This window comes from Squalius cephalus (assembly GCF_949319135.1).
Source record: "Squalius cephalus genome assembly, chromosome: 12".
NCBI lineage: Eukaryota > Metazoa > Chordata > Actinopteri > Cypriniformes > Leuciscidae > Squalius > Squalius cephalus.
The window spans coordinates 3,336,730-3,358,639 of NC_137133.1; the positions used below are offsets into that span (position 1 = coordinate 3,336,730).

The 21,910-nt window shown below is 39.4% G+C and overlaps 1 protein-coding gene across 2 annotated transcripts; it reads right to left on the bottom strand.

Annotated features, from left to right (window-relative positions):
* Positions 1-11,293: 11,293 nt before the first annotated feature.
* nrl (neural retina leucine zipper) lies at positions 11,294-21,020 on the bottom strand. 2 transcript variants are annotated; one of them, XM_079889012.1, is made up of 5 exons: positions 20,900-21,020; positions 18,490-19,234; positions 17,425-17,697; positions 14,378-14,593; positions 11,294-13,462 (listed from the first exon to the last, which is right to left on the bottom strand). In XM_079889012.1, exons 2-5 carry the CDS (start codon positions 19,084-19,086, stop codon positions 13,313-13,315), a joined length of 1,236 nt encoding a protein of 411 aa, XP_079745138.1. In that variant the 5' UTR covers positions 19,087-19,234; positions 20,900-21,020; the 3' UTR covers positions 11,294-13,312. The 2 variants fall into 2 exon arrangements, with proteins under 2 accessions (XP_079745138.1, XP_079745139.1); XM_079889013.1 differs by having other exon boundaries at positions 17,425-17,679; positions 20,900-21,003.
* Positions 21,021-21,910: the final 890 nt, after the last annotated feature.

Genomic DNA, 21,910 nt, shown 5'->3' on the forward strand with positions numbered 1-21,910 from the left:
TGTTAACATTAGTTAATGCACTGTGAACTAACATGAACAAACAATGAACAGCTTTATTTGTATTAACTATAACAAAGATGAACTAATACAGTAACAAATGTATTGCTCATGGTTAGTTCATGTAAGCTGTAAATGTAAATACATTAAGTGTTAACTAATGAACCTTATTGTAAAGTGTTACCACATTTCTCTAATTTCACCCAAAGGAGCTGCCAACCAATCTGTTCAGATGTAACTTTTTCCTTTAGCTATAATCGCAGAATTACACACAGGATAGTGGGATGTCATGTAGAATCTGTAGATGCATCTGTGCTGTCCTCAAAATCAATCGGATGAAGGCATATTTAGTACATCGTTAAGGGGAGAAGGGAGCGTGTGGGCGGTGTGGTGGATTTTTAATAGATAAAATAGTAAACTGTATATCAAACTAACCATGTCTCTAACATCTAACCTTACTTCCTTTTTCAGGCCTAACATGATAACACTTTGAAACACAATGTACTAAAACGTTCTGTCCTGTGTTTTTGAATGTTGTATGTTGTGTTGCCATACCCCTTTTACTTTGGTTCTGTGAGTGTAAAAATAACAAATTAGGAATTGAAACTAGACAGATGACTAAAATTTGAACCTTGTGATTAACAATGAAGTAATCACTAAAACAAAGTTTGCTTTACCTAGTAACAGAAGGGTTTGCATGTGAAGAACCAATCAAATTCATATCATTTTGCCATATCTCCCTATTCTATAAAAACTGTTGTATTCGTGTTAGCTGGTGGGATTCTCAATGGAATTTGTCTGAGATCCTCCGGCCTTGCTTCTTCTTGGGGGAGATTCTCTGAGAACTGCTCGAGAGATCCTCCGGCCGTGATTAAAGCATTTGACCTAAGGGTATAGGGTATAGGGTTGTACTTAGCCGCCATCGATGTGTAGACGCGCTAGGGTATAGGATTAGACTCAGCCGCCGTCGATGTGTAGACGCGCTAGAGTATAAATATTATAGGCCCAGGTAGACTTAGGTCAGATGAGATAGGACTTAGCTAGGTTTAAGGAAAAATCTACGACAGCGGTCATACTTCTCCACTTAAAGACTGATGAAATAACATCTTTACAGAACACTAGGGTGAATTCAGGGTGATTGGGGCTTTTTGCCATAGATATGACTTGGAAAAATTGTCCCAATCAACCTGAATTTACCCTATCTGTAAGTAACTTCAATATTAGACTGACTCTCGCGCTTGGGAGCCCTAAACACCTCTGATACTTTGAGAAAAGGCCAATGAAAACTGGCGAGTGGAATTTGCATTTCCACAGACATACGGGTGTAAAAGAAGATGGCGTGCATTCACTTATTCGGATTTGTTCTTCGGAGCCGAGTGGTTGTGATAAACAATCGCTCTGCCCATTTGCCTCTGTAAGAAGACTGAGTACAGCCTCTCTCTCTCTCCCTGTTTCCCTAAAAGAGCAAAAGATGCCTTTTTAAAGATGCCTATCCACATGTGTGTTTCTGGACACGGTCGATATCTCTTATGCCATGACTGCCATGATGTCTGCCTCGTGTTTTTGGGTTGTACCCACGCTGACAAAGCTTTCATGGATGGTTCATCTCCTCACTGAGCACGTTTACGTGCACACCACCAGTACGCTGATAACTCACAAAAATCAGCTTACCTGCTCTCCAGGTTTACATGCAAACCAACAAGTAACCCGCATTTACAAGACTTTATTAATAAATCAGGTTATTTCCCGGTAGTGACGCCAAAGCGTAATAATTTGCATATCTGACTTTGATTATTTCATTTGTTATGTTGGTTGTGATGTTAAATAAAGCATTAAAAACTGAAGAAGAGTATTGCAACATGTCAGCCGGAAACTTACGGCTCATATATTATCCTCTCATGCAGTTACAGATGCAGCACTTTGACTGCATTTTGGAAAGAGTGTGATCAAGAAAGTGTCTGAGTTCGCGATATATTACTGCAAAACTCTCGCTCAGTCTGGATGCACTTAAATCCACAGTAAGGATGCGTTCCTGTCATATATCACACACGCACACTTCGATAAGCAGAAAGCAGGTTAATGCGTTTACATGCTGGGTGAATTCGCCATACGGGGCAAAAATCCAGCTGTGACGATCAGGTTATGCTTAAGCCGTTTATAACCTTCCTCCGATAACGGAAAACGGGTTAACGCATTTAAATGATGATGTGCATTGATGGCTTATTAAGCATAATCGGGTTAAGAACGTGGATGTAAACGCACCCACTGTGAGAACATGACCATTGCAACGTTGCGGTCGAAACTCCTTCCCCCGGCATTTCCCCATGGAGCTGTACCGTACAGTACCTGTAATGCCCAAGTCAGAAAGGACAGAAAGGATGTTCTGGTGGTTGACAGTGTCAAAGACAGAAGACCGGTCCAGTATAATAAGAATAGATGATCTGAAGTTCGTTCTTGCCAGCAAAGAGTTTCAGCAATAGTCCCCATTTACACCTGGTATTAAAATGTGTTTTGTGAACGCTACATACAGGGGTAAAAAGGGTGTAAAGCGTTTTCATCTTCCAGAAGTAGTCGAGGATGCATTAGTAGACACTCATGTGGTTGAAAGTCTTCAACCATCCACTCAAAGAAATCACAATCAGGACAGAAGTGATTGAAAGTGGACACAAGAGACTTAACAGGCCCTTAGACCCTGTTTACACCTGGTATTAAGATGTGTTTTGGTTGATTCGGATCACAAGTAGACATTCCCGTTTACACCTGGTGTTTTAATCCGTCTCTTTTGTCCACTTTCAAACACTTCTGTCCTGATTTCTTCAAGGAGAGGGTCTATGGGTGGGTAAATGTTTGGGCTTTTTCAGATCTTTCAATCTAATGGACAAATAAGCTCACACAGTTTATATGAATGCGCCTGGAGACGATGGGGAAACACACAGAGAGCAGCAGCTTTAGTTTCTGCTCTGACAGACACAAGACCAGCCGAACGCTGCGAGTGTGTGTTAGAAATCAGAAATGGAGAGAGAACATTGTGCTTGATCCGTTTTTCATCTTCAAACCAAACTTGGGTCTTTAATCCTGTTAAAGTTTAAATCCCGTCTGTCTAGAGCTCTTCCCATGTTTATGCATTAGGTCAGTAGACGGAGAGAAGACGATCTTTTGTGGCTGTTCAAACGCATTTGACCACATGAGTGTTTACACTACGAAAGTAATCCGGTCAAATGTGTTTTCAATTACCTCTGAAAGTGGAGGAGCTCAAAACACTTCAGACCCCGTTTACACCTGTATTTAGTGTCGTCCAGAAGCAGAGCTAATTGAACACATCTCTTTTAAAAGTTTCTGAAGAGATGCTGGTCTATAGTTTTCATCTGCTGTAGGATTAAGTGTTGTTTGCGTTCAGCTGTGGGGTTACCAGAGCCTGCTTAAATGCAGAAAAATTTGGGAAAGTGGTCCGAGATGTCTTGATGAGGTCAGAGCAGGTTTGGCAAATCTCCTGTAGAAGGTGGGAGGGGATCTAGGGAGGAGAATTTTGTAAATATTTTCCAAGTGTCTGAAGTGTTGCTGTTTATTTCGATAGTAAAAGACCTTGGCAACAGAACACTAGAGGAAGAAGAGGGCAGGAGAGACTGAAACTTGCTCCGGTCAGCTGGGTCTTTTGTCCCGTGTCATTTCCCCTGAGCAGCTCTGAGCTTTGTTCCATGGTCACGAAGGGCATCTGTGGGCCGAGGGCTGGAGATGAGAAGACTAATACTGTCAGAGAGTATCAGCAGTTACATCAACATCAAGGGAAGAGAAGTGGTTAGTGGAGCGGGAGGGATGCCGAGATCACAGAGGAAAAGCCAGGACGTTATCAAGTGCACTCATTCAAACCCATAATGCACCGCAATAAGGAGTGCAATGTACATTCAATGGCTAGAGAATACCCATAATGCACAGCGAGAGTCACATCGAATGAATTCCCGTGTCCGATCAGAAAAACCTGAATCATCCATCCATCCATTTTCCAAACCGCTGGTCCAATGTGGCTACAGCGTAATATCATACAGGTATTAATTCATTTTTACTTGATTATTAAATTGTTTAATTGAGGATTATAAATGCTAGTTTCCATGACAGAGTTCAAGATAAATCTTTTCATGCTGGAGCTGCTAGTTTGATAAGTTTTAGATGATTATTAAACAGCAAGCACAAACTATGCAAAAACAGCAGCCTTTCCGGCGCACTGTGTCCGAATTCACTCACTCGTTTTCATTCACTCGAGGGTATAGAGGGCGATTACGAACACAGCTCGTGTCTTGCAATCTCTACTACTGAGCTGGTGAGTGGAGTCAGGTTTGTTAGATGAGGGAGACATACAAATTCCTTTCTTAGCTGAGCTCCACCCCCTCAGGATGGAGGAGGAAGCTGTCGCTCCTTGTTCTTCACCTCCTTCTGCTGCATTTAAAGAACTGAGATGTCCTTCAAGATGCCTGAGTTCGATTGGTTTTCAGGTCATGGGCCGGAGGACAGAGGACAAGGAAACATCACTTTGAGTATTGAGAAGCACCCAAAATATGCAGTGGTGGGGGATTTTAGGGTACATTTACACGAAAACGATACGCTTAAAACAGAAACGTTCTTCCTTTGAGTTTTCCATGTACAGGCGACACCATTGTCAAAGCGATCCCCATTCACACGGATCCACGAAAACGACTAAAAACACTGTATTCTGCTGCCAGGCCATTAGATGGCGATGAAACACTACAGACTGAACACGTAATACATGACGTCATCATCCTCAGAGATTCACGTTTTTGTTGTTTACACAGAAGAAGCACTGAATTACTCTATCACAGGGGTTCCCAATCCTGTTCCTGGAGATCTACCTATAACTGCAGAGGCCATCAGACCCTGATCCAGCACACCTGTCTGTAATTATTAAGTGCTCCTGAAGATCTTAATCAGCTGCTTCAGGTGTGTTTGATCAGGGTAAAAGCTTATCTTTGCAGGAAGGTAGATCTCCAGGAACAGGAGTGAGTAGGCCTACCCCTGACCTGGGGTGCGTTTCCCGAAAGCATCGTTGGCCAACTATGGTCGCAAGTTCCGTCGTTACCAATAGAGTTCAATGGACATTGCGATGAACTTGCGACCATGGTTGGCCAACGATGCTTTCGGGAAACGCACCCCTGAACTGTTCTGGAGGGCAGTATTAGACCGTCCAGCAGAGGGCGCTGTCAATCTGGAGATTCTGGCATGATTTTCACACTTTACACTTTGTACAGATGTGACAATAAAGTCAGTGAGATTTTTTATTTTTGAAAGAAAATTCGTGTTCACCACGGCTGCATTTATTGGAAAATACAGTCAAAAACAGTAGCTAATATATTGCTTTAGACCTACAACCAATCAGAGCAACGGAGTAAGTGACTCAACTGCACGCACGCTGGAAGAAGTAGAAGAAGTGTAAACGATCTTTGCCGGTGTTGTAAAAATCATTTAAGGATCATACACGGAGTAGGCTACTTACCAACACTTTTGAGAGAAATAGTAAAGGTGAATGCATATACGAACAAGTTAGATTAGAACCTAAACATGGTTTAGGATTAGAACCATAGACTGTAAAAAAAATGACAGAACTCGACAATACAAACAAATCTTATCGCAACACAATAATAATAATAATAATAATTACTTACATTTATATAGCGCTTTCTGAGACCTCAAAGCGCTTTACATAGAATGGGGAATCTCCTCAACCACCACCAATGTGCAGCATCCACTTGGATGATGCGACGGCAGCCATATTGCGCCAGAACGCCCACCACACACCAGCTTACTGGTGGAGAGGAGACAGTGATGAAGCCAATCAGTATATGGGGATGATTAGGAGGCCATGATGGACAGAGGCCAAGGGGCAAATTTGGCCAGGATGCCGGGGTTACACCCCTACTCTATTTCGAAGGACATCCTGGGATTTTTAATGACCACAGAGAGTCAGGACCTCGGTTTAACGTCTCATCCGAAGGACGGTGCTCTTTTGGCAGTATAGTGTACAAGCGCTCTTTGGGACGTGGATGATTACGTTACTACTGTTGATCATCTGTCCATCATCGTATAAAGCCCGCCCTGACAATTTGATTGGTCCGAACAGCTCTGGTTCGAGCATAGTTGCTCCCAGGTTGCTCCACAACGGATCAAGTCCAGACCGAACTGACCGACCTCAAATGTTGTGGACAAGTTCGGCTGGCATCCAGGTTAGGATTGTTCAGGATTGTTTGATGAATAGAAAGTTGGAATAACAGCATTTGTTTGATATAGATTTGTTTAATTGTAGAAATAACTGAAATAACCTACTAACTGAATAAAAGTAGGCTACTAATTTCTTTTTTAAAAAACAAGTATTTTACACTGAAAGTGTGTTTTATACACTATTATAGGCCTCATGTCTTATAAACATACTTGTACCTCTCTTTGAGTTTGAGTATATAAATATATGAATTCATAAAAAAATAGTACAATAATATAAGAGTAGAGTTAACTCATGTAAAATAATTAATATATAATGACACATTTCATCATAATATTTTTCCAACGCCTTTATGATAATATGATACAAAGTGCAAGAAAGATGTGATTTAAATATTTTCATGACTTTGAAGTTGGACATGATGATAACGACACATCTTCAGAATCACTATAGAAATTATTTTTACTTAAGCAACCACAAAATAAAATCTGACAGGTCAAACAGATCCTCTCAGGTGCAGATGAATCAATGAATAACATTAACAGTAGAGGGCAGCAGAGAACAATTAAAATCATATTCCTACTGATGTCATTCTTAATTTCAGTAGTTATAGAAACCTTTATGCAACATCACACCTGCAGCTGAACTAAAAGAAATTAAAACAGCCCATATCATCATATCACTGTATGTGCTCAATACAATATGAAAATAAATACGAAATATCTCAGAATCTGCACTATTTCTGGGTAACGAATTAAATTTGTGGCAATGACCATGGCAATGTTAACTTTCTAATCTTTGAACAAAAGATTTCCTTGCGTCTAAATGATCAATGATAACATTATCATCAGCTTCTATCTCAACTCAAGTGGATGTTGTAATAATACATAAATTAATTTGACCAAATACTTAATATTTTCCATTCACTTTTCAGTCAAACTATTAAACTGATCTTATTTGAACATCCTAATTTATGTAAGGAAATCTGACCTTTAGATTAAGCCATCTTTGTCTTAATAACATGGTCAGTGTCACAGAGTGAGTGAGTGACCTGGAAATAGTACTTTTTCATTTGATGTCCTAATATTCTTGTTTTACATTTTTCAAAAACGTAAAATGTCCTGCTTATTTAGAGGTTAAAATGTAAAATAAAATCTTACTCTATTCTGCCATCTATGGTGTACAAGCTATTGTAAACTTACCAATAATAGATCTATCTATCTATCTATTATTATTGTATATGTAAATTAAAATTTTAAAATATTATATCCAGGATAGTGTTTGTCTGTTTTGTGTGTGCTTGTTTAGATATGTGTGTATAGCACAGCAGTGGGGTGAGTGTGTGTACGTCCTGTCCACAATAGTGCCCCTCTCATAGACAATGAGGCCCGGCAGAGAGCGGCCTGCGCTCCATTATACCCATAATCCCCATGGTATTGTGCTCCGCCGAGAGAGAGAGCGAGAGAGACAGAAAGAGAGAAAGAGGGAGGAGGGACAACCGTGAGCTCATCCTAAACAACTCTCATCCAGGGTCAGATTCACAGAGACACACAAAGAGAGAAAGAGAGAGAGAGAGAGACAGAGAGACGGGAGAGAATGGTGGAAAAGAAACAATCACAGAGACATGTTTGAAATGAAAGAGATGGACAGGAAATAAAGGTTTCAAAAAAAGAGGTCAAATAAAACTAGATTTTTACACAAGAAAATACGAGTGGTGCTTGCCGGTCAAAAGCTCGCCACCCTGATGTGTGTGTTCTGGTTGCTTTGTTACTGTTGCGATGCTTAAGTTGAAAAAAAAAGAAAAAGTAGTGGTTTTACACCTCTTGCTTGACTCGAATAGCTTAGGGTTCCTAAAGGGATTTATTTGTCATTTATCTAAATGATTTGATATCATTTATCTAAATTATTTTTATTTGCTCATTTGTTAATTTATTTATTTTTGCGAATTTAGCGTCTCTTTTATCTCTTAGCATATAAATATGGTCACAGTTAATCTGATTACTCTCTTTAAGAAGGTTACGCATCAGACATATAACACTGAAGACACAATAGCACAATCCAGAAATTTCTTTTGAGAGCTGGTGAGCTCTCATGTTTTTAAATATACTTATAATTACACATTTGTAATGAAGTTGCAGTTTAGTATATTCTATAAAATGATTAATGTTAACTTTAAATATTTATATAACAAACTACAGGTAAAATAAGTACTTTACATGTGAGTAAGTTTGTCAGTACATCAAAATAAGTGTACTTCTTTAAAGCAAGAAAAAAGTAAAACATTTAATTTGACATTATTAAAAAGTGCACTTTAGTGTGTTAAAAAGTGTGTTAAGTGTGTCATGTGGTGTAGTGTTTAATTACAGTTGGCCTTTTATTGAATTAATATATTATTGTCACAGTTTTGTTCTGTTTAGTTTTCATTTCATGGTTTCCCCTGTTTCTGTCAGCCTTTTCTTTCATTTGTTGGTATGGTTTTGGATTAGTTACACACCTATTCCTTGTTTCGTTAATGATCTTTCCCAGAGCATTTAAGCCCTCTGTTTTCTGAGTTCTGCATCATCAATGTCACTGTTAAGTGTGTAGTGTTTGCTTAAGATTTCTCTCAGTGTTCATTAAAGTTTCTTTGTATTGTTCATTCTGCATCACGCATCGTTCTTGGATTCAACTACACAACCGTCATGCGACAGAATGCAAAACGAGTAAAAAGAGAAAGACAACTATGGATATACCTGCAGTTCGCCTCCTGCTCGAGCAGGGGGGTTGTTCCCTTGAAGACCACACGTGGGATTCTCTAGATCTGGTGTGCCTCATCCATTATCCCGCTCTCTCGCTCTGGACATTCAATAACGCCAGCCCCAATGAGCGGTCGAGGGCACTTCTGCCCGTGGAAGGTCCTCAAGAGAGCTTCACTGCTTATGTGGAGTGGGTGCTGGTTAAGTGTGGATCTCCACTGACCATTTGGCCCGCAGAGGAGGACATCTCCAGTCCCGATTCCACCATGGACTCAGAGCCCAGCCAACCTTAAGCCATGCCCGCAGCGGACCAGTAGCCAGAGCCCACCGCAGACTCAGAGCCTGAGCCCGCCACGAAGTCAGAGCCAGAGCAAATGCTGAGGTAAACTCCGTCCTGGAGCCAGAGCCCTTCGCAGATTCAGACCAGGTGCATTAGCCGGCACCAGTGTCCATCACTGAGGGCATATTGTAAGAGTTTGGCTGCATGGATTACTCCCATCGCTGAAGTGCGCTCACTGAGCTTGATCACCCAATTAATAATTATTAGATTTTCTGGATGATGTCATGTTTCAAGGTCTCCAGTCTCCACTGGTCCTGTCCAGTCTCCTGTCTCCTTCGCCACCGCTGGTTCAGGCTAGTCCCTAGTCACCTTTGTCTCTGCTGGTTCAGCCCAGTCCCAAGTTTTCTTCATTGCCACTGGTTCAGCCCAGTCCCAAGTCATCTTGATTGCCACTGGTTCAGCCCAGTCCCAAGTCGTCTTTGTCGCCACTGGTTCAGTCCAGTCCCAAGTATCCTTCATCACCTCTGGTTCAGTCCCGTCTGAAGTCATCTTCATTGCCACTGGTTCAGCCCAGTCCCAAGTATCCTTCATCACCTCTGGTTCAGCCCAGTCCCAAGTCGTCTTTGTCGCCACTGGTTCAGCCCAGTCTCAAGTTTTCTTCATCGCCACTGGTTCAGCTCAGTTCCAAGTATCCTTCATCACCTCTGGTTCAGTCCAGTGTGAAGTCATCTTCATTGCCACTGGTTTAGCCCAGTCCCAAGTCGTCTTCATCACCACTGGTTCAGTCCAGTCCCAAGTCATCTTGATTGCCACTGGTTCAGCCCAGTCGCAAGTCATCTTGATTGCCACTGGTTCAGCCCAGTCTCAAGTCGTCTTTGTCGCCACTGGTTCAGCCCAGTCTCAAGTTTACTTCATCGCCACTGGTTCAGTCCAGTGTGAAGTCATCTTCATTGCCACTGGTTTAGCCCAGTCCCAAGTCGTCTTCATCACCTCTGGTTCAGTCCAGTCCCAAGTCATCTTGATTACCACTGGTTCAGCCCAGTCCCAAGTCATCTTCATCACCACTAGTTCAGCCCAGTTTCAAGTCATGTTCATCGCCTCTGGTTTAGCCCAGTCCCAAGTCGTCTTCATCACCTCTGGTTCAGTCCAGTCCCAAGTCATCTTGATTACCACTGGTTCAGCCCAGTCCCAAGTCATCTTCATCACCACTAGTTCAGCCCAGTTTCAAGTCATGTTCATCGCCTCTGGTTCAGCCCAGTCCCAAGTCGTCTTTGTCACCATTGGTTTAGGCCAGTCTGAAGTCATCTTCATCGCCACTGGTTCAGCCCAGTTTCAAGTCATCTTGTCGCCGCTGCTTTAGCCCAGCCTGCCTCTCCCTCCTCTTCTGCCAACACCATCCAGTGCCTCAGCATCGCCTCCGCTGTCTCCTTCAGCCCCTTGGCTCCTCTCTGTTGCTCTGCCCTGCTGCTCAGATCTCCTTGGGCTTCCTGGTTGTCAACTCCGCATTGGTCTGAGGATCCCTCAGCTCCACCTCGAGCTTTGGAGCCCCAGACTCCACCTTGGCCCTCTGCTCCACCAGCTCCACGCTCCCTAGGCTCCACCATGGTATCCGCAGGCTCTGCTGGGCTTCCTCGTTCCTTTGGCTCCACCTTTATCTATCGTCACTCTGGCTCCACCCGTCACAGATGCCTGCGGCTCCGCCTTGGCCCTCCAGGCCTTTCATCTCCTGGGTTCCACCTGGGTCTCCTCCTTTCACGCCGTGACCTTTGGCAGTGGGGCTCCTGATTCAATCCTGGCTCCTCCTTCCATCGGTTCCGCCTTGGAAACGTAAGTAAGTGCATTTCTTTTTTGCAAGGGATTTTTTTAATACCGTGTCGTATCATATGTCGTATCTTTTCAGTTGTGTGATTTCTAAAATTTGTTACATATTATTTTGTTTCTTTCCTGAAAAAAGGATGTGAATGCGTAAAGGCTGAATGCATTATATTACATCTGAATAGATGGTTCTTAGTGAGAGGAAGGAAATTTTGGCATGCAAGAAACAGTCCTTATCTATTTAGAGCGACAAAACAGTTTATTTAAAGTTTAATGTCTCAAGTGCAAGAGACATTGTAATTAATTCTCACTGTGGAAAAGATAGCATTCACAAAAAAAAGAAAAAAAAAGCAATAAACTTTTGCTGCCTGTCTAAATTTCTGAACAAGGCCTTACTGGACTAAAGTTTTGACCTCTAGATATGAATGCTAACAATTCCTAAAGGTGCCCCAACTTTTGTTGATTATTTACAAACCCTACCTACTGCATCTGAAATTGCATACTATCAAACAACATTTGATAAACTTAGTTTGTGAAAGTTAAAAAAAAAGTTCTATAAAGTATTCATGCGTGTAGTATGAATACAATTTGGATGCACTACATCCGCTATGTTGGTATTATGGCCTGATGGGATTCAAGAGTGTCCATCAGCTACGCACTTAAAAATCTCGACAGAAGAGGTAAATCACCCAGGTGTTTCTCACCCACTGTTTACGGTTTACACACACATTTTCACACTGTAGTATGGAAGTATGCAGTTTTTGACAAAGGGCTTGTCTATATAAAAGCAGAATACTCTGTTACTATACTCTCAAATTTATGGATTTTAGTCCAAATATGCTAGCCAATCAAAACAATGGGCGTTTACTTTGAAGTCTAAAAGGAGAAGCAGCCCCAACTGGGATGAAAATGGTCATGTGGTAATATAAGTTATGTTTTTTGGTTCAAACAACTTCACTAACATTATAAGTAAATAAAAAAAAAGTATAAAACACATCACATCAATGAGTCAGTTCCACAGTCCACAATGCTTTGCACAATCATTAATGGTAAAAGTATGTTTATTTCATAAGAAACCACTACAAACGGAGCATAATGAATATAATCTTTTTATATTTTTTTACCCTGCTACAAAATATTAATGATATTGATACACACTATCAAATGAAAACAATTATCACATTACAAACAATAAATAAATACTGTGAATAAATAAGTGAAATACTGTAGCCAAGTCAATTTATAGACCTATGGCGGGCCAAGTAAACCTCCTAGAAAAATCTGCGTCTGTCAACACTGCTCTAGATAGGCGTCTACTATCACCCACAGTGACCAGCTCTGTGAATTGCTAAATTAATTTGATGTAACATTAAAATTACACCCTTAACTTGATCATAAAATGTAACTTCCAAAGACACAGTCACTCAAAGTTAGGAGGTGATCATCACTTGACTTGCATGAACATGACGTTTTTGCAGCGATGTTTATATTTGGTTGTTGATTGCATTGTTTTACAGTGTGTTGCAATAGGTACCACAAACCCCTCAGTGCAAATATCACACAGATGGCTTATACACATAATGATAGATTCTGTATGCATTACTCTCTTGCTCAAAATGCCAGCAGTTTTGCATAGATTTATATCAACAGTCATTTTGGTGAATGCCAATGAAACTCTCGTAAGAACTAAACTCATCATGACAAATAGCTCAACACAAAGGGATAGCAAGTCTTTTGTGCTGCCATGGGTGATCACATTCGCATTCATAGGTATTAGTAGAAAATGTGCGCACATAAATGTTTGTAGTTTAGACACTAAATCTGTACAATATCAATATTAACAGAATCTAAAATGTAAATGTGTTTACGTAAGAACAACTTTAGAGTAGGATTCATTATACATATGTAAAATGCTTTATGTTTTGAATACTGTCTGTCAGTTCTTTGGTTCTGCACATATTCAGTGTCCATCCAAACATACACATATGCAACAAACCCCTTTTGAAACACGAATACCTATGAATGCTTATGAAATCAGGCTGGTGTTATACAAGCTCACATTGGGCAAAAACGCAATCCCATCAGCAGCAGCAGCAGCAGCAGCAGCATTCCAGTCCAGGGCTCAGGTCCACCTCACAATCAACCCGCTTTGGTTAAATAGCTTATTTTAAGTTGAGTTGTAGTTACAGCTCTGTTGAATTACTTTCACCCATCGCTTTCATCAGCTCTCTTTTCATTCTCTTCTGTTCAATGTTCATTTCGTCACAAAAAGTAATCCGGAGGAGTAGGAGAAGGCGAGGTGTTGGGATGGGAAGGCTGAGTCTCGTTCGAACTGACGAGCTTCTCGTAACGCGCTTTGTACGAGTCTCGCTCTCTCAACACGCGAGACAGCTCACACTGCAGCTGCTCCAGCTAGAGGAATCAAAAGAATAGATTTGAAATACTTTTGATTAATATTGGGAAACAACTTTCTGTAACACTTTACAGTTTTGGCAATACTCTAAAGGTTTCGTTTGTTAACATTAGTTAATTCATAATTTTAGTTAATGTGTATTTCATCATTTACTAATACATTATTAAAATAAAAAAGTTGTATTTGTTAATATTATTTAATGGAATTATATGAACTACCAATGAGCAGTTGTGTTTTATTAACTAACATTAACAAAGATGAATAAATATGTATTGTGATAATGCTAGGTAGGGCCTAATGCAATTAACTAACCTTAACTAATGCACTGTAAAAAAAAAAAAAAAGCTGAGAAAGCTTAAAAGTTTAAGGCAACCAGCTGCAGGACATTTTTGAGTTTTCTCAACTTACGTGTTTGAGTTATCTCAACTTTTCTCAACTTTTTTCATGTTAAATAGTTGAATAAACTTTAAAAACTGAGTTTGTCATACAAAACGCAAGTTGGATTTTTTACAGTGTGGGATCTTATTGTAAAGTGTTACCGAACTTTCTAATGTTTCAAAACCAAGTGAGCTGCCTTGCTCATTACAATGGATTCTGGGATTGACTTCTTCGCAAAGCATATATGCAGTGTTGCATTAAAAGGTTGGCAGTCAACAGAACTTTTCTTTATTGCTAACCAGCTAACAGAAATATGTTCTAAGAACATTATGCGAACGTTCCATTTGATAATGTTGTCAGTCTGAATGTTACTTTTGAATGTTATCTGAACAAGTTCTTCTGAAACAAGTAGGCCTAATGCTATCAAGGTAGGCAGCTGACTAGGTTTCGGAAGAGAGCTACTGTGTCATAATTGACTTTTGTTGTATGTGTCTCAGTTTTGTCATATTTCAGTGTTTGATGTGTGTGTTGTGTACCTGCTGTGTGAGAATATGTTTCTCGGACTCGAGCGCGTGCCGGTGCTGGAGTCGTTTGTAACGGCAGGACTGGGCGTAACCTCGATTCTTCAGCGTCCGTCTTTTCTGTTTCAAACGGACCACCTCATCTTTGCTCACTCCACGCAGATGTCTGTTCAGCTCTCGCACTGACAGACTTACCAACTGCTCATCAGAGAAACGCTCATCCACCCCACACTGAAAGAGAAAGAGACAAAAAGAGATGAGTCACAGAGATTTGTCACAGAATGGACACAACGTGCGATCATGATAGCCTAATTAAAGCTTCATCAAACACTCACATGATGGAGGAGAAATGAATAGTACACAGCGCTTGAATTGTACAGTCTGATGAAAACAGTACAGTCATATAGGAGTATTATTTATTTAGTTTGGTTTGGCTACTAGAACTGTGTTCAAACCAGTTGATACGAACATCGGGAAACATCATGACAATACAAAACCAGTAATAACAAGAAAACCTGTGATAGTCTGAGAAGTTCATATTCCGTTACTATATGCTTGCTTTATTCATTCATTTATTTATTTGGTTACACTTTATTTTAAGGTGTCATTGTTACAGTGTAATTATATATTTACGTACTGAGTAATATTAATTAACTACATGTACTTACTATAGGGTTAGGGTAGGATTAGGGTTTGGTTGAGGGTTAGTTGCATGTAATTATGCATAATTTACTGTTATTACTATGGTAAGTACATGTAACAAATGTAACAAGGACACTGTAAAATAAAGTATTACCATTTATTTTAAGTGAAGTAGTTTTGGTTGCGATTGAAACATTGGAACAAATTCCTTTTAAAAATAGCTTGAAGCTTGTAATTATGAATCTGTAAACTATTGAATGATTAAGGAATGTTGTGCAAAGTACATGACTTATGATAATTTATTCATGATGTGTTGTGATAATATTAACACACTCTCATGACAATTTGTAATTGTTTTAAGTTTTGGCCAATTGAATTGGTCGCATGAATTCGTACTAATCTCATTTGTAATCTCATTTGTACGTCTCCGTACAATCTTCTTACACATCAGTTGGGGTGGACCTTCATGCTTGCTTTTTTTTTCTAAAAATAGTTTTCTTTCAATAAAATCTTACAAATGAATACTATTTTTTCTCATGACAACCATTTGGATAATATGATAATGGAAAATCAAAAATGTATGAGCTTTGTGTAGTACATAGTTTAGCCTATAGATTATGTGAGCGTCTTTGTGCATGTGTGTGATTTTGGCATTACATTTCCATACAGCATAATCTGACTGAGTGTAAGTGACATTGATCAGGATTACATCACAATAATAGTAGATATTACCATAATCTGATAGCGCTGCTCCACATTTAGAGGCAGACATCCACTCCATTAAACTGCTTTCAACACACTTCGCCACAATATCACTAGCCATCCACGGTTCAAAATGTGAAACAAGGCGGGTGCACCAACACTTTCTTATTGCATTTATATTTACATGGAAAAAAGACAGTGATTTAGTTCTATTTAGGTCCCCTTTAAAAGCAATCTATTTATTTCTACCTTTCATTTAAAAGCATCGCTGCATCAATAATTACAATAATATAAAAGAAGTTCCAAGTGCCCAATCAACGGGAACACTGATCATCATAATGGCGAGCCAGTAACTAAAACATTTTAGGAAAATTAACATAAATTTATGTAGTCATCTTATGTGATGTTCTCTCAATTGTTTCAGTTGTATTGTCAATTAAACATTCAAGATTACTTTGGGAATTAAGTGAATGCAACCAGAGAAAGATAACTGCAGAAGTGGAGGAAATGAGAGAAAAGTCTATTAAGAATTGCCCTTCCTCAAAAGCATTTTTCTTTTTGCTTGAAAATGGTATTTCATCCAATCAATTAATCTTAACTTGGGTTTTCTGAGTAAACAAGGCATGTTATGAGAATAGAACAGATTACTATATTTTTACAATTAAGTTAAGATTAAGTTAACTAATTAAGTAAAGTTAACTAAAAAGTGTTAGAACAACTGTTGGATTTTACAGTGTATAGTACACTTTATTTCAAAGACAATAGAAGAAATTTATAGTAAGTGGGTCAAAAAAGCATAAAAAAAGTTTAGCTAACTGTATTTAACATACATTATAATATAGTTCATTTACATTCAGTTAGCATATTCTTAAGCATATTCTTTTAAAGTATATTATATCCTTAATAAATAATTTTTTTTAAAAGCATGTTAAAGTGTACTTCTTTTCACAAAGGAAATGTTTGTATAACAAACAATCTACAAATTAGTATTACTGGTGGATGTGGACATCAGATTTTACATTCTTTTAACATTTATTAATTACATCTCATTAAATGCGGGCATAGCTCTGTGATTGCCAGGGTTATGTTTAGTTCTGTTTAGTTTCGTTTTGATTCAGTACTTTGTTCCCGTTTTGCCTGTGTTCTGTGTTCCCTAGTTAGTTTCCTTAGTTGTCCTTAGGTCCACGCACCTGTTTCTTTTCAGCTGATTTCCTCTCCACGTGTATTTAAGCCCTGAGATCTTTCTGTTCAGTGTTCGGTCTCGTTTACGTTTGTTTGTGGTTGCGTTTCCTGTTTATTCTGTATAATTGTACTTAAAGATAGTTCTAGTTGGATTATATCATTGTGCACAAGTTACAGTGATTTTTTTTATCTTATGTTAATTAAATATTTAACATATATAATGGGGAAGTGGCATTATCCAGTAGCATTCATATTTTGTAGCATTAGAGTCTTAATATCATAGTGGTGTTTGTTGATGATACATAAAAAAAAAAAAATAAATAAATAAATTTACAGACATGTAGGCATGTAGTTCATTGGTCCCTCAAAAGCAACTTGTGTTTATCTGATTTTCAAATTGATTTTTTATAAAAAAACAAAATGTTGTGATGTGGCCTAAAACTTCTATTGAGCATATGGAGAAAATACTTTGGTACTGTTGAGTATGTGATTGTGTTGACAAAGTTTTTGGAGGATAAATTGGTGACTGCAAGTACCTGAGAGAGCTGCAGATGATGATGATGGTGATGATGATGATAATGGCCTTGCATTGGATGGTGTGGGTGATGGAGGCGGCTCTGTGGACTGAGGGGTTGTGAGAAGGGACTGGTCGATGAGTTGACATTGGAAAGAGATGGAGGGGTGGAAGAAACGACCAGTATAGGGCGGTGACACATGTCTGACGGCTTGTTAAGAACAACATCAGCCCCGCTGTCACTGCTGGAGTCACCCATGTGACTGCTGCTCGAACTCTGAGACAAAACCGGGAACTGAGAGTGAAAGACCAGAGGAAATGCAAAGAGATTACAAAGAGCACATTACAAAGAGATTATAATGAAAATGCCACAAACACCCCACCTTAAAAGGGCGCCAGAATAAGATGGCATATCAAGTGTTCTCGAGAAAGTTACATTCTTTTGAGCTCTGTTTTCTGAATGCAAAAACATCCTGCAAAAACTCTCTTAGCCACTGTCCCTGGAGTCCTGCGTGTTTTGTATGTTTCCATACTCAACCACACCTCATCAGAGTCTCCAATAGATGAAACGGGTGTGTGAGATAAAGAAAACATTCTAAGCCCTTGAGGTGTCAAACACTGCATCTGGAGGGCCACCCTCCATTCGAGCAGGGGTCTCCAACCCTACTTCTGGAGAGATACCGCCCTGCAGACTTCAGCACCAACCCCAAACACACCCGACCTAACTAACCATGGTATTCAGGGTTACTTGAAGTCTATAGGAAGGTAGTTGGAACAGGGTTGGAACTGAACACTGCAGGACGGTTGACCTCCAGGAGTAGGGCTTACGTAAATGCCTTGCTGATACTATCTGGTACATAGCCAACTAAATGTGTGGTCTTCCATTACTGTAGCACAGGAGTGCCCAATCCTGTTCCTGGAGATCTACCTTCCTGCAAAGTTCAGCTTTGCATTGCTTTATGAATTGCGTTTGTCAACAAATTTCTGAAATGCAATGGTGTGCGAAAATGAGCTTCAAAGCGTTTGTGTTCACGTGCTTCTGCCTGACACACACACAAATTCGTGGTCCAAATATCTCAGATCATACCTGTGAATTCACTGCAGCAGCAGCGGAGTTTAGCAGGGCCTCCACTGCATCCTCACATCCCAGAAACCCTCCTCGATCCCGGTCCCCTCGCTCCGGCACTCCTCCAAGAGCTCCGAGCAGGGACGCGGCGCCTCCGGGCTCCCCACCGAACTGCTGCTGCAGTGCTGCCAGCCAGAGCAGATCCTCCAATGAGGTGGGGTTTGAACATGGTGCGGGGCCTCCAGCGGTTGGGCTCCCGTCCAGGTTCCCTTGAGAGCCGGAGCTCTGGCCCGATATGTATCCAGTGGAGATGGACAGCGGGAAAGAGAGAGAAGAGGAAGAGGAGGATGCAGATTGCGGTGGGTGTCCATCACTGAGCGTGGGTGATGGAGGAAGTGAAGTGTAGGGGCTGGAGCTGAGGCTGGAGTCAGGAGGAGGGCAAGGAGCATACGGGGAACCGGTGGTCTCCTGATGGAGGCCTGGTTTGGGGTATAGGCAGGTTTGAGGAGGCGGCGGTGTGTCTGGCTTTACTTCAAACTTGAGCAGGTCGAAGTCGTTGAGATACTCCATGGCCAGGGGGCTCGGGGGCAGAGAGGGCAGTGGCAGAGACGAAGACATCGCAACAGGAAGTTGTTGTTGTCTTTCAGTTTTAAAGGCGCACAACAACAGACTTCGATTGCTACACAGGCAAAGAAACAATAATGTGCCAAATTGTTTAAATTATTGTTTCTTTGAATTGAAGGGCTTCCCGTTTTATCATCTGAAACTGGCAGAGGGAAAGAAAGAGAGGAAATAGTGAGTAGACAGCCACAGACTGCTCCATTAATACAGTAGCTCCTGAAATCATACTAAGTTACAGACGGTTTGGATGAAATCTTTTTTTATTTATTTATTTTTTTAAAGATGTTCAGATCATATTTCACCACAACGTTCCCAAAAAGCTTGTTTGCTTATTTAAAGCTTATTTTTTAGGACCATTTACATTTTTCTTAGCTGTCAAATAATGTGAATTGTGAAGTATTCGTTTGAACATCCATAGTATTTGTTGTACTGTCATGAGTTTATGCAGATTGTTATTGGGGATCAGAAGAGGTCAAGATTAAAAAGTCAACGTGCCTTTAGAGATTTTAATTTCAACTCCATATAGTGCAGGTACTGTATAATAATCTGTGACTAAAAAATAGTTTGTGTACATTAAGAGGTACTAACTAACATACTTTTGGATGAAGAGCTGGTGAGATGAGAGACAAGAAGATTCCAAAAACTGGCTTGATATTACGATAAAGGCTAATAGCGACACATTTATTAAAGAATAAAATAAAAAACAATGTAAGAAATTAATCATTGACATCTGGCTTTAAACCTGTTTTTATGAAACATTACGGAACCTTTGTGATATATGGCAACTCATATACTGGCCAATTATGAATCATGTTGATGTGTGGGTTGCAAACAGTTTGAGATTAATAGAGGAAAGGCCTAAATCCAATCCCATAATCTTAATCCATCAATCTAGTCATTCCACGGAACGGCTGCTCCTTAACATAAGTGTTATAATGTACAACTCAAACAATAGTGAATTTTGTGAGGACTCATACAATTTTGATCAAAGTACTTTCATGATAGACACAGACAACTAAACACATCTTATCTATAGAAAAAACAACTATTCAAAGCATTTTGTGATAAAAAATCGAAAATTTAGGCATAATTTTTTTGTAACTGCCATTCCACTTGTTGAAATGTACAAACAGTTAAATTTACAGCACATTTTTTTAATACAGTAACGAGCAAAAATACACACTTAAATGGTTAGGCCATAAACTAAATTTACTACACATAAAGTACAAATATGAAAATAGTTGAAAGCATTTTTGTACTGAAACATCTTGAGATTATGTAGGATTCTATATTTTATGAATTGACCTGTCATATATGTTGAAATGAACATGTACTGAAGTTATTTATTTAAAAAAGTTAGAAGTTTCACTTCATATTCAGCAAGACCTATTTGAATTACTAGGCTTATAAACTAAGTTATTTACTATTAAAAATCTACAAATAATATTATGAAGAAAAAAAATCTTCATTATAAGCTGAACATTCATTTGTAACTCTAGCTTTAATTACAACATTAGAATTAACAGTCCTGTGACAGTCAATCAACTTTTAAAACCATGTTTAAAGTTTCTTACAATCATTATTTGAGTCGTTACTGTAGATCGCTGCTAAGAGAATGACCTTCAAGTGGCTTCAGATGGTCTTTACTTTCATAGCAAGAATAGAACAGAAGATAAAGTGGGAAACGAGAGGATTTGAGAGTGGAATAAAAGAGTAAGAACGACATGGAAAAAAGAGCATCAGGATAAAACTAGCATGACTTTAGAGAGAGACAGAGGAAGAAATGTGTTAAAAGTCCATATGTTCTTACCGTGTGTTCATGTGGACAGCTCACACACATCCTGAGTTAATGACTGACTGATTGATTCCTGCCATGAGTGTGTATGTGTCAGTGCGAGAGCTTGTGTTTGGTGTGAGAGCCACTTTGGAGCTGATTGTCACTAACAGCGCCCCAGCCCTCCCCCCTCTGACCCCCCGCTCCAAATCCCCCTCCATCCCATCTTTCTCTCTGTCGTTTTTACACTTATTCTGATAAAACTGTCAAATGAGGAGCACACTTAGTAAAATCTTGTTTGATTCCTCCAATAAAGTAAAAAAAAAAAAAAAAAAAAGCTGTTCAGAAGACACTTATAGAACTAACAATAGAAAAAAAATTTTTTTTGGCTAAGACTGTTACAAACCCATTATCTTAGAGCTTAACAAGTCGACATCCAAATCCCAAAAATAAAATTGCAACTAAGACAGTGAAAAGCCAAAAATGTATACATGAACATGAATTTACCGGTGTTCTTGTTTAACCATATGACTCATCACCCCAGCATATATATATATATATATATATATATATATATATATATATATATATATATATATATATATGACATGACTACATATATGACATGGCATTGACATGACTAATAGCAGACCAGTTTTTATTATAATATTCATAGAGCAAACAGGCAGAAAGGCCTGATTATAAGCGATGATAGTTCCCACCGATCAGAGAGTCATTGCATGCTGCCACCTAGTGCTCTGACTCCAACATCAGCTCTGACTCTTCAATATAACGGTCAGATTCTATAAAGAAACAGTAAAAGTATGGAACAATTATAATAGTACTACTACAGAGTGTTTATTTAAAGAATCTATAACTATTACTACTTATATAAGTTTCTGTCTTGATGACCTGACACGATAAATGAACCAAAGTCTATGTTGCTTCACCCTAGTCAAGAAATCCTTCCTATTGAAATTGCTATCATGATTTTGAACTAATCCCAAAGAATGCTAATGGGATTTTATTATTTCTAACATAAACTAC

What these genes read in the sequence shown, in the direction of transcription:
- nrl (XM_079889012.1), bottom strand. Translation starts at nt 19,086, where the DNA reads ATGTCTTCGTCTCTGCCACTGCCCTCTCTGCCCCCGAGCCCCCTGGCC. An exon ending in CTGCTGCAGTGAATTCACAG is followed by an intron (nt 17,698 to 18,489) that starts GTATGATCTGAG and finishes TTTCACTCTCAG; the next exon opens with TTCCCGGTTTTGTCTCAGAG. An exon ending in AACATATTCTCACACAGCAG is followed by an intron (nt 13,463 to 14,377) that starts GTACACAACACA and finishes TGATTCCTCTAG; the next exon opens with CTGGAGCAGCTGCAGTGTGA.